Source organism: Botrytis fragariae, assembly GCF_013461495.1.
Source record: "Botrytis fragariae strain BVB16 chromosome Unknown tig00000001, whole genome shotgun sequence".
Classification (NCBI taxonomy): Eukaryota; Fungi; Ascomycota; class Leotiomycetes; order Helotiales; family Sclerotiniaceae; genus Botrytis; species Botrytis fragariae.
Window position 1 is genome coordinate 486,691 of NW_023500987.1, and position 17,153 is coordinate 503,843.

The following is a 17,153-nucleotide window of genomic DNA, read 5'->3' on the forward strand; positions in this document are numbered from 1 at the left end:
CGCATGTCAAAGCCTGGAGTTCGGTTTCCTGGAGATTGCATCTACAATATCCGAGTATTCATGATTTTATACTCATCGGAGCTTATGTATGATAGGAGTGAGGTGACTGGTCACTTAAATTTACAATTACGAGTAAGTCGTATGGCCAAAACTATAACTTCAACAACCAAATGTTCGCCTGATATTGCAATATACGCACGCAATTGTCCGAGGTGATTGTAAACACAGCCCTGCATCCTCTACAACATCCTCAATCATGACTAGCCTGACTAGCTCCACAGTGATCAAGAATATAAATCAACTTTCTTGCCATGAATATGCTCACTGGGCAAGTATCGATTACCTTTCGGCATTGAAACACGGTACCAGGCAACTCGAGTCCATGTATATGAATGGCGGTCCTGCGAGAAATTCGAGATTCTAATGTCTACCACAAGCCCATGAGAAGTGTGAGCCTGGGTATACGCTGAACCCATGAGCTCGCAATGCCGTGCACGCCCTAGTGATTAGATTCAAGACTGAAATCAAAATACATCGATTTTTCTTAGAACAGGATGCAAGTCTTGTATTTGAAAGATAATTCGAATGCTAGCGAAGATATCTTGAAAGTTCATGGACGAACCAATGGTACATCCTTAGAGATGCTACAAAGAAGGACTGAGATGCCTGTGTGTAAGGAGAGTTTTTATTGGTTTGACCTCGAATATCGAGTCTTTCTGTATAGTTCAATTCAGGATCAGAGGAAAATAAGTTGGGTGTCAGTAGGATCAGCAGCATAAATTTATATTTACATCCTATCAACTCAACTTGCACACACAATTTAAAACTTAGCAGTCATCCACAGGAGAGTATTCACGAGTTCCCTTTAGTCGCCTTTGAATTCCCAGTAGTAAGCCCCTAATTAATATAGATATAAGGATGGGCATAAGAAGTTCTTCAATTGATCAGCCAATAGCAATGCTAATTAGAATATCAATAACATCTCGCACCTCCTAACCCTACTTTTCCGCCAAAAAGCCTCAAAAGATAGTTGAATCCCTTTCATCTTATAGGCAAGTTTTCCTCGAATAATTCATTCCAATGTAATTCTACACTACAATCAATTTTATTGAATAAGATCTTGAAAAAGAACTGTACAACCAAAGTCTTCGAGCAGTACGCTGGCTCGAGACTGGTACAGTCTCATTGGCTTAGGTAATTCGGGTCTATCCCTAGATAAGTTAGTCCCACTACTGGTCGGAAGGCTGAGGCCATTTTGAACAAAGGTTAGCTTGCCTTGCCTTATATACTTTATCCATTGACCTTGAGATTTGTCTTCTTGAAAAAAATCTACAAATACCTCCCATTTCCCTCTTCGAATGCACATTTTCTTCTTTCAACCTTTGTATTAAAATGTCTACCTCGAATTTATTGGGTAATTCCTTTGATGAAAGCGACGAAGAGGACGACAATTTCAATCCCCAACCTGCGGATCTTTCAGACAACGAAGATGAAGGAAACAACACAATCAGCGCGCAAAGACAAAATGAAGCTTCGCGTCATCAAGTAGGGGATGAAGATGGCTCCGATGATGAAGCAGCCCCCTCGAGTGGTAGAAAACACGGGTCGGGTGGTGCTCATGACGATGAAGACGAAGATGATGAAGGCGAGGGAGAAGACATCGGTGGAGGTGCTAATGATGATGACGATGAGGAAGAAGAAGAAGAGGATGATGAAGAGGAAATTACGGTAAGCATTTCTGAGCTGCGTATACAATTCCTGTTCGCCCACAATGCAGTGACCAACATTTTTTCTAACCGCAAAGCGTAGGGACACCGCCGCAAGCGCCGTAGAGACCGTCGCAATGTTTTCCTCGATGTCGAAGCCGAAGTAGATGAAGATGAGGATGAGAATGAGGATGACGAGGATGAATTGAACGAAATGAATCACACTTTCATTGCAGACACACACCCGGATGATATGGCAGACCTTCCAGATGGTGGTGAGACAGATGACAGGCGTCACCGAGATTTAGATAGGAGACGCGAAATGGAGGCGAGTCTTGATGCGGAAAAGCAAGCAGAAATTCTACGACAACGATATGCGAACAAGGGTCGATCATCAAGAGGCACCGGAGACTCAGCGGTCGTTCCAAAGCGTCTTTTACTTCCAAGTGTTGACGATCCTAGTATTTGGGCCGTACGATGTAAAGAAGGAAAGGAAAGAGAGGCCGTTTTCTCTATTATGAAGCGCATAGAAGAGAGAGCTGGTACTAAAGAGGAACTTGCGATTACTTGCGCTTTTGAACGGGGCGGAACGCAATCTACAATGAAGGGTTTTATTTATGTTGAAGCCCAGCGACAAGCCGACATTTTGACTGCTATGGATGGCCTTATGAATGTCTATCCTCGAACTAAAATGATGCTGGTTGAGATCAAGGAAATGCCAGACCTTCTCAGAGTTACGAAGAGTCCAACTGTAGAGGTTGGAGCCTATGTACGACTTAGGCGTCCAGTGAAATATGCGGGTGATCTTGCGCAAGTGTTGGAAGTCACTGATACTGGTCTTGAACTCCGTGTCAGATATGTACCTCGTCTCGACTATGGTCTTCACGAGGATACTAGTGTAGGAGCGGACGGAAAAAGAAAGCGCCCAGTAGCCGGACCACGTCCACCCCAACGACTCTTCAGTGAAGCCGAAGCTAAGAAACGACATGCCAAACATCTACAAGGTCGACCAGACACGAAAACATGGAATTACTTCAATGAAGAATATATCAATGGATATTGCGAGAAGGAGGTCAAAATCCAGGCGCTTATCACTAAGGATGTTAATCCAACCCTCGAGGAAGTCACAAGATTCGCTTCTGGTGCCGAAGATGGAACCGAAAATTTGGATTTAAATGCTCTCGCTGCAAGCTTGAAAGCAAGCACAGCCAATGCTTCTTATTTACCCGGCGACGTCATTGAGGTTTACGAAGGGGAACAAAAGGGTGTCGTTGGTAAAGCAGTATCTGTCACTGGTGATATTGTCACAATGGCTGTATCCGAAGGAGCATTAAGGGGTCAAACTATCGAAATTCCTGTCAAGGGTCTACGCAAGCGTTTCCGTGAGGGTGATCACGTCAAAGTGATTGGCGGCAGTAGGTTTAGAGATGAAGTTGGTATGGTCGTCAAGATTATTGAGGATCGTGTCACTTTGTTGAGTGATCAAAACAACAATGAAATCACTGTTTTCAGCAAAGATCTTCGGGAAGCAAGCGATTCTGGTGGGAGTGGTGCGTTAGGAAAGTACGAGCTTTGGGATTTAGTGCAACTAGACCCATCTACTGTTGCTTGTATCATCAAAGTTGATCGCGAATCGCTTGTTGTTCTCGACCAGAATGGATCTAACAGGACAGTCATTCCATCTCAGATTTCTAATAAGCTCGAAAAGCGTAGGAACGCGGTGGCGACAGATCGCAATGGTGCTGAAATCAAGATGGAGGATACCGTGAAAGAATTTGGGGGAGAGGCTAGGTCTGGCAGAATTCTACACATTCATCGAGCCTATCTCTTCCTGAAGAGTTCCGAACTGAGTGAGAATGCTGGTATATTTGTAGCGCGAACTACCAGCGTTCAAAGTGTCTCTGCCAAGGGAGGACGCATCACTGAAAATGCGACTTCACCGGATCTTAGCTCCATGAACCCGGCAATGAAGCTCAACCCCAAGAACAACGGCCAAATGCTTCCACCCAAATCATTTGGTCGTGATAAATCTATCGGACAGACTGTTACGATCCGCAAAGGCCCATACAAGGGATTACTCGGTATTGTTAAAGATACCACAGACACCAATGCAAGAGTAGAATTACACACAAAGAGCAAGGTAATCAGTGTTCCAAAAGACTGCCTAGGATTCAAGGACAAGATAAGTGGAGCATCGGTAGATCCAAATGGTTTCAGAGGTGGTCCTGGTGGCGGTAGAGGAGGAGGAGCTCCAAGAGGTCGTGGTGGATTTGGAGGTGCAACTCCTGGACCAGGTTGGGACTCTGGTGCTGGTGGACGAACACCAATGCCAGGTGGTCTTCCTGAGCGCACTCCAGCTTGGGGAAGAAGTAAGTTGATTCTATCTTATTCGTCAATATTTACTAACATCTTTAGCTCCTCATGGTGGTGCCCAAGGTGGACGAACGCCTGCCTGGAAGTCTGGTCCCACTGATGGTGGGCGAACACCTGGTTGGTCGAACGATGGATCTCGAACTGTTTACGCCGCAAATGACGGCAGTCGGACAGCCTATGGAGGTGGCAATAGAACTCCTGCTTGGTCATCTGGTGCTAAAACCCCAGCTTATGGCTTATCAGATAACTATGGATCCAAAACTCCCGCGTATGGCGGTAGTAGCAATGCTGGAGATGCATGGGGTTCGAAGACTCCAGCCTATCAACCAAATAATACAAACGACAACTGGAACTCCGGCCAATCCAATAACAATAATTGGGGAACAGCCTACGATGCTCCAACCCCTGGTGGTCCTTTATCGGCACCTACACCAGCTGCTATGAATGCTCCAACTCCAGGTGGATATTCTGCTCCCACACCAGCTGCAATGAATGCTCCAACTCCCGGGGCTTATTCGGCGCCAACACCAGCTCCGGGTTATTGGGGTGCTCCTACACCTCAAGCTATGGATGCTCCTACACCTGGACCAGGATATTATGCAGGCGCCCCTACACCGGGTGCCTATGCTGCGGATACTCCAGCAGGTAATTGGCAGGATGATGGTCCTAGATACGTGGATTAATGGTGATAAGTTGCATTTACTTGTGGATTGGCATGCATGCGTCGGTGGCTCGGAGGAACTTTATTGATTAAAATGGAGCGATGGAGTTTTCTTTTATCTGAGGTTATTTCTTGGGCATGTTTGAACAGAATGGTCACAAAGGGAATCCCGTTTTTTCGGGCAGAAAAGCGCGTAAATGCATGAGATATCAAGATTTACAAAATCAAAAGAAGATTGTTCATATGGCATCCTCTCTTACACTTGCATCTCCCATTATTCGTCCTTCCCATCAATATGAGCATCTCAACTCCACTCTTTTAATAATCCATGACCAGTGTACAATACTATCACTCCGAGCAATAATCCATTACCTGTCTGAAATTTAAAACTTACAATGAACTGAAATGGTAGGTAGGTAATTAAAGCAACATCTCGAATGTAGTGAATGGCGAGTGCTTCCCTTGATGAAACTTTAGTAGTTGATATAGTGAGACTTGTCACAGGTAGAGCAGATAGATCATTAATTGTCATCTTCTGGGTGTAGATGATGTAAGAACTGTGTGTATGGGATAGCAGGAGCGAGGAATGAAGAACGAGGAGGGTTTGTGTGATTGCGTACAAGTAATCCTACGACACCCAATTGGTCCTTGCGCGAAATTCGTCTTCCAGTAGTCTGTGAGATTGCTTGGCTTGAGGAGAGTCAATGTCGGCTTCTACAATGCCATACCGTGCTCGGTCATGTCATCTCGATTAATATGAATATATCAGGCTTCGTTGCACCTTTCGTGGTCGATCAAGCTGCCTGTTTGGTTGGAGCGGGGAGAGAGCTGGATGGATTTGGATTTTGGGTTTGAGGAATGTATGGCGTGGTGAGGTGGAGTTTGAAAGTGGATATATGTAGTATGTAGGTATGTTATATGATGTGATCATTATACTCGTGTGGCCAGAAAGTATGCAAGTCTTAAACTTAATGCACATGCCACAAGATGATAAACTAACTGGTTTTATCGCGGCAGCGTTGCAAACAGCACGGGTATTTATTGGGTTGGCGATTCCGATTCGGTTGGGTTTGAGGAGGATATGGCGCGCGTGGTGTGATGGGTGGTGAGGTCTGGAGAACCCACTTGGAACAGATGTATAGCATATGTTTTCATGTATATCTCATAAATTGATCAATGTATTTGTTATCGCATATTCGATGGTAATATTAGGTAGGTGGTAGTATCCATACTGTTGAGGATCGAACAGACAATTCCGTAACCAACGTTGCGTTCGTTTGCTGTTGCCATTTTTGGATGTCACTGGACTGGAGTGGGCTGGGGATTCCCCATGTTTATCTGGATACCAAGGGACTTTATCGGCAGTTAATTGACGCGTGTATAGAGATCTAAGCTTATTTTATATGGATTAATGGTTCATTGTCAAGAGTGGTATTCGCGTGTTAACCTTCTATTATGCATATTTTAGGATTCATCTCGGTAGATTAAGTGTAGGTATCTCAGATGTATAACTCCATCTCATGTCCCTCTAAACACACCGGTGATGTTCATTGCCGGGCTACCAGAACGTGTTTTCTCTTGAGATCGCAAATTACGAATCTTCCTAAAGAAAAAGTAGCTTCGAGTCCGAGAGTGGGAGTTCGTTCTAACATACTCCGCACACAATCATCAATTAACGATCGATGCTCAAGTTTCATCTAGACCTACGAGTATTCTGTTGCATTCGTACACCTTGTATCTCAACAAAATCTGGCCTTCCTATTTAATTCATAGTACAACTGTTGGTACTGTCAAAAGATACTATCTACCTACCCAGTATCTCCAATGTACATATAGATCCTAGCCATGCCACGAGGAACAATATCACGACTTTCTCCACGCACCTTCCGGAAGCGCTTGGGTAGACTAGTAAGGGTGGCACGGTGAAGACGTCGCATGCTGGGTTGACAGGGATAGATTGAAGGATGGGGAATAGTTTGTGGATGAGTGGAAAGAATGAGGAAGGGAGGCGACATCGGAGTTGCTTGATTTAATTGTAGAAGGTTGGAAAAGGTTGGGCACTAGATGGAAAACTCTGACTTGGTAGACGTAATTATTGGTGGAGGAGATGAAATTGAGTGATGATTGACATGACCGACATGAGATTCGATGGTTTTGTTAATACTAATACATGATTGGCATGAGATTGCGTATTTTGCTGAACTGACATACAGGCAGGGACGATTGACCGATGTTGACAAGAAAACGTGCGGTTGTAGCTTCGATTATCAACCATCATGGTGATTGTGATTGTAAGTGATGAGATGGCTTGGTAATTGATCTATAATTGATATCTTAGTTCAATTCCAAGCCAATTCATTCAAGCCGTCTATGGCGTGAACAAATGATATGTTAGAGAAAGTTGCAACCTAGAAGTCTTGTCATCATTTATCACGGGATATCACCGCGATACCGAACCGATGTGATACTTCCCTTTTTCGGAGAATTCTTTAACCCTTGAAGAACTAAACAATATGTAGCTTATTATCATTCTCGTCTCCAAATTATTTTGATAGATTCAAAGTTACTCTGTAGACATTCAACTTCCTCATTGTTACCCCTTCATCACTTACCATCTCTTTCTCGCTAGAGGGAAGTAAAGTTGGCAACCTTTCAAGCCGCCACCGGTGAGCTTAAAATCATATTGTGATCGTTTTGACTTCCAGTCATTGACTAATGATACCCAAACACCTGTACAAGTAATCGTTTCAATATTTCTCTTCGATTTTTTGACCTGTTATCTCCTTCATGAAAAAGTAACATATTTCTTTCTTCTTTAAACTTCATAAATAAATCCCATCGGCCGAAAGCTACATTACCTTGGTGTCCTGGCATCTCAACCTGTTAACTACGCTAATTGTGTAGATCGCAATAATCAAGCTTTCTCATCTAGTGCATTGAAACAACAACCGACGAATATTTCCGATTCACATCTGAAATAGGAAGCTCACCAACCATCCATACATACACCGTACACCATTTTCACCGTATAGTGAGTAACGGCAGTCCAATTCCAAGAAATTTGATCATTCTAATTGATCATTCAGTCTTACCGTCCAAGAGATATCACAGTGAAACTAAACAGAGGAAAAGCTTGCGAGCATTATCAAATGATCAATTAAGATATCATCATCATCGAATAAGACGTTAAGAAAGACATTTCAGAAGAAGATATCAATCTCATCGTACCCAACCATATCTGATTGAACAATCTACAACATTGTACCCAGTCTATTACGGTTTGGTCATAAGGACACAAACATTCCCCCTTCGTCCTCTTTAATATCTGCTCCACCTTCCAAGTTAGAGGGCCTTCTCGATAGAGCAGATCAAACGAGTTTTCTTTCGTTAAACAGAGAATCTATCAAATGGAGAACGAAAAATACTTACATGGTGGGTTGGACCCCGGCATCGAATCGACTGTACAGTTAGTCGAGGCAGTGGAAAGTCCGGACATGAGCAATTTCTTCTCTTCCCAGGAAGCACCATCCTCTGAATCATCTCAATCCAAAAATGCGGCATTTCCGGGTATGTATCTTTCTTTGTTGCATTGTATTTGCTTGGTGTTCTTGGCTTTCGAGCTGTGTTTTTTCGCTTGATGGAAATGGCAAGGTCTTGCAGTTAAGCATAAGTCCCAATTACTGTATTCATCTGAAAGAATCACGGCTGATAGCAATTGTTCCACTAGGTATCAAATCTTCCATTGAAATCCAGCTCAAGCTAGCCCACCTTCCGGTTGAGATACTTCGCCAAGTTTCTTCCTATCTTTCGCCATGCGATCTGATAAAGTTGGGCAAATCGTGCAAGATATTGTATGATATCACAGAAACTGATTCACTTTGGCGGCACCTCGTACAAGAAAATGTTCCCGGTATCAAGCTTAACTCCCCTTTCCCATGCGAGTCTTTTAAGAAGCTTTACCAATCTCATGATCCTCACTGGTTCCTTACCAAGAACAAACTATGGTTTGGCGATTCTGATTACTACGGGCAGCTTATGATTTCTAAATACAACCCTGAGAATGGCTCTATCGGATTATACAGACTTCTAACCCAAAGGTCAACACCTCAATTTTGTGCATGGAAGGATGATACTTCAGTCGTGATTCATTGCTTTGATCCCAGAACGCATTTAGCTACTTCTCCTCAGCAACTAGACCTCCATTCTTATTCGCACCGGTCCCTATCAGACATGGGACATGCCGAGCGCAGGCTCAAGGGCGAGGTTCCGCTTAAAATGATGGATCGCGGAAATTCTACTCGGGAATGTCCTTCGAGGTTCTTGCTATCAAAATTGTTAGTAGGTAATCAGCCCAACAGGCCGCAAGCGAATAAATGGCCACCGCCAAGGATTCCAGCAAAAGTCCGAGCAGATCGTCCTACCATTTTCGATAACTCATGTACAGCTACATGGGGTCGACCCGAGAATCGCTCTCAGATCAACGAGAAATCATTTCGGATTAGAGGCTGGATGGAGATGAATGGTCTGGTGCAAATAGGAGATCAAATCCAAACATATTCGACCCTTGATTTTGAATTGTACACACCGACAGAGGATAAGCCTTATAGAGGTATCTTTGTAAGTGTGCCCTCATTTTATACTTGCTTCCTCAATTCACTTAGATCTGAGCTTTCATCGAGAAGTTCAACGGAAACTTCGCCTGTTTTACCAAAGCTTCTCAATTGCATATCCCTTCTGTACATTCATGACCTTTCCCAGGCTCTTGATATCTACACGATATGACTTACATCATGTACAATCAACGAAGAAATGATCAGGGTCTCCAGCAGTCCGTATGCATGAGAGAGGAGATCTTGAAGGTTCCCGAATCTTTCTTTCGCCTGTTGGATTCGTCTGGGACACTGAATTCAATTAGAACAAAAGCCATTTGAAAATTCAAATCACTCTCAGAGATTCATAACTTTGCAAAACTGAGAGACGCCACATCAACCTATTATGAGACAAACCTGGTTTAACGGATCATCACCAAATCGGGATCTCAAATTCACCTGCTGATTCGAATCACAATTCTAGGTCGGGGACTACTCAGGTCATGGTTGCGAATATCTACTATTAGATCAACGAGATGGACTTCAGAAACAGGACGAGCTAAACATACCGAAGTCAAGGGGCGAATCGCACGAAGCGTGGGAAGCAAGAAAGGGACAAGCACGAACTCCTACAGGCTCGCTATGCGCTATTAAATTGACTGGAGATCCAAATATACCTCGAGGGGAAGTTACATGGGTCGCTGATGATATTAGTGACAAGGGATTGGTTCGCTATGGGGAGAAGGATTGGCCTGGTGCAAGAATCGTGAGGAGTCGCGGTCAAATCGCCAACCAAGGATATAAAAATCGTATTTATCTCCTTTCTCCAAGAATTGTGTAGCGATCCTTACTGACTGTTGATAGCAAAATATATCGAGACAGAACTGATAATGATATCCCCAGACGTGTTGGCACAGCACTGGGTGCCCTTCGGACATATCTCTTTCTTTCATAGAGTAGATATTGATAGCTATGTCAACCAATAGCTGGGGAATTGTAAGGAGAAACATAGTTTAGAGGAAGGATAAGGTTTTGATTATATCTTGAAGACGGTCTAGATGGCCGAATTGAGTTTGGGATGATGCCTAGTAGGGAGCGCGATGGTCAAACTAAGCGGCACACCAGATTCGAATGAACTGCCTAGGACTCTGAGGAATATCTGATAATAAGTTTCAATATTTCGATCCGAAACCGACAGTCAGATGGTCCTTCATTGTCAGATGATACGACCGTCATGTTTTTTTTCATCTGCTATTTATTGCATTTACTGCGTTCATTGCACAATATGGATGGAGTTTTGAATGATAATACACCAGGAGTTCGAAGGAGTGGATCTATTTTAGGATACTATTATCGCTTTGTTTCTTGTACATAAACTGATACCTAGCTATTATAATAACAATTCAGCATATGAATTACAGAACATTTCATTGTTCTCAAGGTTCTGATTAAGTAGTAAGAATGATTCATCTGGAGTTCCTCTGGGATATATATATTTCTACGTGCGAGGAATCAAAACTTATACTAAAGATTTGAGGGATTAACTTCACACAATTGGCAAGTTGGAATAAAGAAATCAAGGAATTTTTGCTTGACCAAAATTCCAAAAATCATATTTTGATACATTAGATCTCCCATTTCTATTTTATCTATTTGTCTATCTCCAACTGCCGCTACACCTTCTTCATTCAATTCAGCTCGTCAAGCACATATGTATGCACAGACCACCCGATTCCCAAATTGTACCCCACATTCAACAAAATCCCCCACTTCTGAAGCCCCTCAACCAGTTTGCAACTTACATTATCTTTTGAAACGAAGCATTGATAGCATAACAAACAGCAAGGACTTGTGGTGTAGTGGTTATCACGTCTGCTTTACACGCTAATCCGTTTACGGATTATGTGAGATCGCAGCAGGTCCCCGGTTCGACCCCGGGCAGGTTCATTGACTTTTTGGATTTTTTTTGGGTGAGGGTTCTGGGAGTGGGTGGGTGAGGAGTGCAATGGATTTATAGCAGCTGTGAGTGGCTGTTTGTGGTATGCGTTGCTCCACCTAAATATGGGGCACCAATCACCTTGTAGCAGATAGTTATCCATGATTTGATGTGTGGAAAGAACTCTGGTGTTTATTTGCCTAATAGACTTTAATTGTATTGTATGTATATAATAAATCATACTCTCTCGATCTATGACAGCGAACTAATCATTCGACTTGTTCTTTCTTTTATTGATAAATCGTTATTGTTTATCACATACGTGTAGTAGGTAAGAAAGAAGAACACTCGCTTCTAAATTTTCCCATCCCACGGGCGCTACAAATACTTTCTTTCCCCTTTCCGTCCACGTCATCTTTAGCCAGGGATGCCCTCGAATCATGAAAGGGTTGAAATAACATAGTTATGTGTGTGTGCAGCGAATTTTGAATGTGGTGTTTTAGTGCGTGGGTAGTTCGAGAATGGGAAGTGAAAAGGGAGGATGGATTGGATGATGATGTCGAGGGGAGTGGACGTTGAGATTCATAGTGGCCAAGGTGAGAGGGAAATTACACGGCGGAGAATTTGAGCTTTGTTGTGTTATGTTCGAACCGATTCAGAGGATACCGAGTGGTATTCACACTTATTTCATGAGTACCGGTGTTGGAGATGGAAAGTGTACACTGGAAGGAAGGATTGTGGAGCGAGTGCTACAGAGATTTTCAATGTCTGAATTTGGGTTAATGTTTGAGTTTGGGTTAGCGTTTGAATTTATTTGAATGTTTGAATTCGGTTGAATGTCTGAAGTCAGTTGGATATCTGAATTTAGTTGAATATCTGAATTGATTTGAATGTTTAAATTTAGTTGAATATCTGGATTGATTTGAATGTCTAAATCTAATTGAATATCTGAGTCTAGTTTAATGTTTAACTTTATTTGAATATCTGAATTCACTTGAATGTCTTCATTAAACTCGATACCTCAAAATATCCGACAACCAAGAGCTCCTCGTCGTCGGACTAGGAGTACAGTCCGAATTCTCTTCATACCTACCCGAATTTCTTTCCCCGGACCAATCAACTACTTGCCACCCCCCTTTAGGTTCTTTATATATCTTGCTCCATTTGGTTTCCTTGATTTTGATGGCTCTCTTTCCCTTTGCCGTCGCTGCTCTCGTACATCTTGCACATTCGTTTAAACTCCATAGTCTTGATTTCCTGGAGGTTTTCGGACAGGAAGATGTGGTTTTGTAGGATTTGTTTCTGAATTGGAGAGAACAGATATAAGTGTATTTGTTTATGTGGGAACAATCATGGTAGGTGTGGGTAATGGTACACATGATTTTGGTTGTGAGTGTATTGTGATTCGGGAAATTATTTGTGTATGTGTATTTGATATGGCGGTGACTAACTTTCGATGGTATTTGCAGTTCCTGTATGTGCTGCGTGAATCACAATAACTTTTGAACAAGATGTGAACAATGTGGTTGTTCGCTGCACAGCTTTTGTACTGGAACATGACAAAGAAAATAGAGTAAGAAAGCCAGGTTTGGAACTACAAAGAAGACAGACAATGTTCCTAGACATTAAAATCTTGCTCAAAGGCCTAGAATATTTCTTTGTGTTGTTTCATTGTTAAGAACAATGGCCTTATTGATAGTTTGAATTGAGAATTGGGTGTTATAGAGATCGATTGCGTGAAGGTGTGGGAGTATCTTGTGATAAACCTCGTTCTTGTTCGAAGCAAATAGATAGGTCAAGAACAGAAGCAGAATGGGATCAGAACAACTTTCTCCGGTGAAGTATAAATCTGGCTGATTCTATACTTCTAAATTCTCATTAAATCATCACTCCATTGATTAACACTCTAAACCCTACAACAGCAACTCAAACCAACCAAGAAAACACCAGATCAACTTACCAACCACATCATGTGTAACTGGATCCGCACCATTGAGGTTTGTCCTAAATGCGACAGCAAGCTGAAGACCAGCTATGCAGAGTTTCAATGCGAATACAATTGCTACCCTGTCCGCCGAAACCCTTTTGGATGCAGAAGCTACAAACAAATCAGCAACGAGGTCATAGCTGATTCTCCATGTATTAATTGCGAAGAGCCGATCTCTGTCTTCGAAGACTCAAACTCAAGCGAGGATGGCCAGAAGACGGGAATGGACAGCGAGACTGTTGCAGTTGACGACGTTTCAGAAGATGAACGTGACTCAGATGATGGGAACATGTCCGATGTCTCAGAAGTTTCGGCTCTCTCAGACGAAGATGATCAAAATCATGAGACAATCATGGAAGGTTTGATGGCAGGACAAATTCAGTACGACGACGATGACACATTTGACGTGCAGGGATTCTTTGGCGAGCCAGACTTGGTCGAAGAAGAATCACCAGTTGAATCACCATTCTTGGCCAGAATCGAGATGTTGAGAAGGGGGTATGATTAGATCGGCTGGACCAATCAGATAGGGCCTCCTTGACTGCGAGAGATAGAAATTTGTTTTTTTTCCTTAATAGATAGATACTGTACCTAAACAATTTTGAATATTTGAATGTGAGTTCCGAATGTGATTTGAACTAAATACCGAACCGAAAGATTGGAGAGAAATGAAATTGACCATGGAGAAATAGGAGATAGGATCGAAGTCATCTCCGGGGAGAATCGATTCTGACACATGAATGAAGACCGTAGACCGAAGACCTAGCAATTAGTAATTGACGATACATTGCCGGACGTAATGTGAGTGGGTTTCCACTATGGAAATCTATGTGAGCGGAGAGGAGGATACACATGAGCTTTTGGCGTGGACAAGAGAAGACAACCTTGGCAGTTGTTTGGAGAAATGGGCTATACCTAATCTAGCTTAGTAGAAACCTTCATCTTTCTGACCTAGGTCTTTCCAAGAAGTACAATTGCAATGAAATGTAAAGAGTTTATTTATGATGGCCCGTGTAGCACATCTCCGTTCATCACTTTGTTACCATACAATGTATGTGGCCTGCCTGATCGATGGATCTGGGCGCCAAGCTGAGCTGAAAAGCTGCAATGCTAATAAGGACAATACTTCTACAATTCCAGCACAATAATGTAAGCATTTATCTTGAACATGTTATCTCGGCTTTTGTCCTCTACGCTGGAAAAGCTGTCAATCAAAGAAGCAACACCTTTGGAATCTCCTAAGGATTTATATCCAACTCTGTCTTTTCCTCCGCCTCATCCGGCCGGGAAAGGAACTCGATCAATATGTGCACGATGTCTTACCCTACTCTCCCATATGATAAAATTATATGGAGATGGAACGAAACATGATAAACTTCAGATTGTGCACTCTCCATCCATGCAAGTACGCGATTTTCGACCGAAACACAGAAGTCTATGGATACATCCTAAGGATGATCCCGAGGAGGATCCATTAGATGAGAATTGCGTTATGTGTGCAAAGACCAGAATTCTTTTCGATGCAATGCAAGCACATGTATCATTTGAAACTTCCTTGCGAGATGCACCTTATGAGGACTGGAGTTTAACTTGGGCGGGAAGCATAGATATTCCGAATAGATGTCTTAGTGTACTTATTACCACAAAACACAAGGACGGGTTCTCATGGGGAATTGGTATGTATCTACAACGGAATCTATGAAAATTTGTGGCAACATAATGATTTAACGTATGATCAGGTGGCTTTAAGGTCTACCCCGGTGCGGACAACGATACTGTGCATATACCAGCCTCCGAGGAAACCTCCCATGATTACCCCGTTATTGTACCACTGGATTTTCAGGATCCTACAGTGCAGGATACTAATATTATTCAACCTGAACCTGCTGCTTTTTGTTCAACGCTAAGCGCTGGAACAATGGCCAGGGTAAGGTTGTGGTTGAGTACTTGCGCAAACTCCCATACAAAGTGTCAGAGGATATTCAGAAAGGGTGGCGAAGATCAATATGAACCGGAAACATATTGGTTTCCCGATCGCCTACTTAAAATTGCTCGAGATGACTCTGAGCCTGGATATTGTGATATAAGTGCTCGTTTGGTAGTCAGATCTGATCCTGCTGACTTTCTTCCTGGATGGAAGGGGTTAGAATACGCTTCGCTCTCTCATTCTTGGGGTCCATCGCCAGATCCTTCTGCTCCGCTTGGTGGTCGTGTCGGAGCAGTGCTCACTGAATCAAATCTTGCCCTTTGGCGAGTTGACGTACCACTCGATGATCTTCCACTCACCTTCAGGCATGCAATAATTGTCTGTGTGTCGCTAGGATTTCAGTACATCTGGATTGATAGCTTATGTATTATTCAAGACAGCCTTGAAGATTGGCAGGAGCAGAGTGCTATGATGAGAGATGTGTACAAGTTCGCATGGCTAAATATTGCGGCTCTGTCCACTACATCTGACTATGAAGGTTTTATCAATGAATATCGAGATCCACGAGCTGAGTTTGGATTTCGAACTTCTTTTGCGTCTATTCTTGGCCATGATCTTGGACAACAGAACGCTGATAATGACGACTGCTTGTTACTTAGTGGCGTAGCAAGGCTTTTGTGGAATTTCGCCTCTGATATACCTGGTAATACTGTGTCGAATGCGCCCTTGTTTACACGAGCATGGGTATATCAAGAGCGCAATCTTGCTCGACGGACTCTCGCTTTTGCAAAGAACAGTGTGTATTGGGCTTGTGATGAACATTCTGGTGGAGAACAACCCGAATGGACTGGTACTGAGGGGTCGAGTTTACGAAGGACGTTACACTTTGTACGGGAAACGTCTGTGTTGAACCCTCCTTCTGAAGAACAACTAATGCGGTTACTGAGCGATTTTGAAAGAACCTGGCAATCCACCGTAGCATCATACACACGTTGTAAATTAACAAAAGGCATTGATAAACTCATTGCCGTTTCATCCATCGCTCAAGAACTGGCCGCAATGATGCCACAGAAATATCTCGCGGGGCTATATGATTTCAACCTTGTGCATCAACTGACTTGGGTTAACATAGATGGACGAACCACACCACGAAGAAAGCGAGTTGGAGACCCAGAGTACGTGGCTCCAAGTTGGAGTTGGGCCAGTGTTGAAGCACCAGTACATAATTACACCATCACTGCATCTGGCGTCAGCCCAAAATATGAAGACAACCCTGGTCTTAAACAGTTTGCACTAGCCAATGTATTAGCCGCAGATGTGGCACTTGAAACAGAGTACCTCTTTGGTTTTGTGAAAGCGGGATGGATGAGATTACGTGGACGTTTGAATCGCGTAAAAGCAGCTTACAAAAGAGCACCAAGTTGGAATGCTTGGGAAAAAAGTGTTAAGCTTATTGACGAATACACGGGGCAAGGTATATGGTATACCGGAGATACGGTAGAGGCATATGAGATTATTAGTTGGAATACGGGCATCAGAAGCTTGGTGTGGATGCCACTGCTGATATCATTCGATAGCACTGTGTCGTGTCAATGCATCTTCCTCGTTGAGGTGGATGCTTCAGATCAAATCGGTGATGATGGAAAATTCGTCAGGCCGGGTGAGAAAGTATATAGAAGGGTTGGAAGTGGAAATTTCGGGAGCATTACGAGTAGTTTTCGACAAAATAAATTACTTATGGAATTGGGGAAATATCCGATTATGCTAGAGAAAGATGGACAAGGACAGGTGTTAGCAAATTGGTTTAAGAGAAGCGAAGATGGATTCGAGCAGATAGTGATCATTTAAATGGGTACGATTTCTGGTATGCATTTTAGAGAGCTTGAAGTTTCCATACAGTCTTGATCACAATCAAACCAACAATTAGAACCATGAGTTCTCAATCCGGTGCTATACACTCGGTTAACTGAACCG

At 43.0% G+C, this 17,153-nt stretch overlaps 4 protein-coding genes across 4 annotated transcripts; all 4 read left to right on the plus strand.

The window, feature by feature from the left end:
- Nucleotides 1-1,392: 1,392 nt before the first annotated feature.
- Nucleotides 1,393-4,762, plus strand: Bfra_000156 (putative transcription initiation protein spt5 protein; the record flags this gene model as incomplete). The annotated part of the gene is made up of 3 exons (XM_037330602.1): nt 1,393-1,728; nt 1,810-4,075; nt 4,122-4,762. The coding sequence occupies 3 exons, from the start codon at nt 1,393-1,395 to the stop codon at nt 4,760-4,762; spliced, it is 3,243 nt and encodes a 1,080-aa protein (XP_037196935.1).
- Nucleotides 4,763-8,147: 3,385 nt separating this feature from the next.
- Bfra_000157 (putative f-box domain protein) lies at nt 8,148-10,554 on the plus strand (the record flags this gene model as incomplete). The annotated part of the gene is made up of 4 exons (XM_037330603.1): nt 8,148-8,307; nt 8,468-9,357; nt 9,814-10,138; nt 10,194-10,554. The coding sequence occupies 4 exons, from the start codon at nt 8,148-8,150 to the stop codon at nt 10,313-10,315; spliced, it is 1,497 nt and encodes a 498-aa protein (XP_037196936.1). The 3' UTR covers nt 10,316-10,554.
- A 2,231-nt stretch (nt 10,555-12,785) lies between these two features.
- Nucleotides 12,786-13,985, plus strand: Bfra_000158 (uncharacterized protein; the record flags this gene model as incomplete). The annotated part of the gene is made up of 4 exons (XM_037330604.1): nt 12,786-12,838; nt 12,991-13,009; nt 13,188-13,750; nt 13,952-13,985. 4 exons carry the CDS (start codon nt 12,786-12,788, stop codon nt 13,983-13,985), a joined length of 669 nt encoding a protein of 222 aa, XP_037196937.1.
- Nucleotides 13,986-14,420: 435 nt separating this feature from the next.
- On the plus strand, nt 14,421-17,027 carry Bfra_000159 (putative het domain protein pin-c1 protein; the record flags this gene model as incomplete). The annotated part of the gene is made up of 2 exons (XM_037330605.1): nt 14,421-14,928; nt 14,992-17,027. 2 exons carry the CDS (start codon nt 14,421-14,423, stop codon nt 17,025-17,027), a joined length of 2,544 nt encoding a protein of 847 aa, XP_037196938.1.
- Between the last annotated feature and the right edge of the window lie 126 nt (nt 17,028-17,153).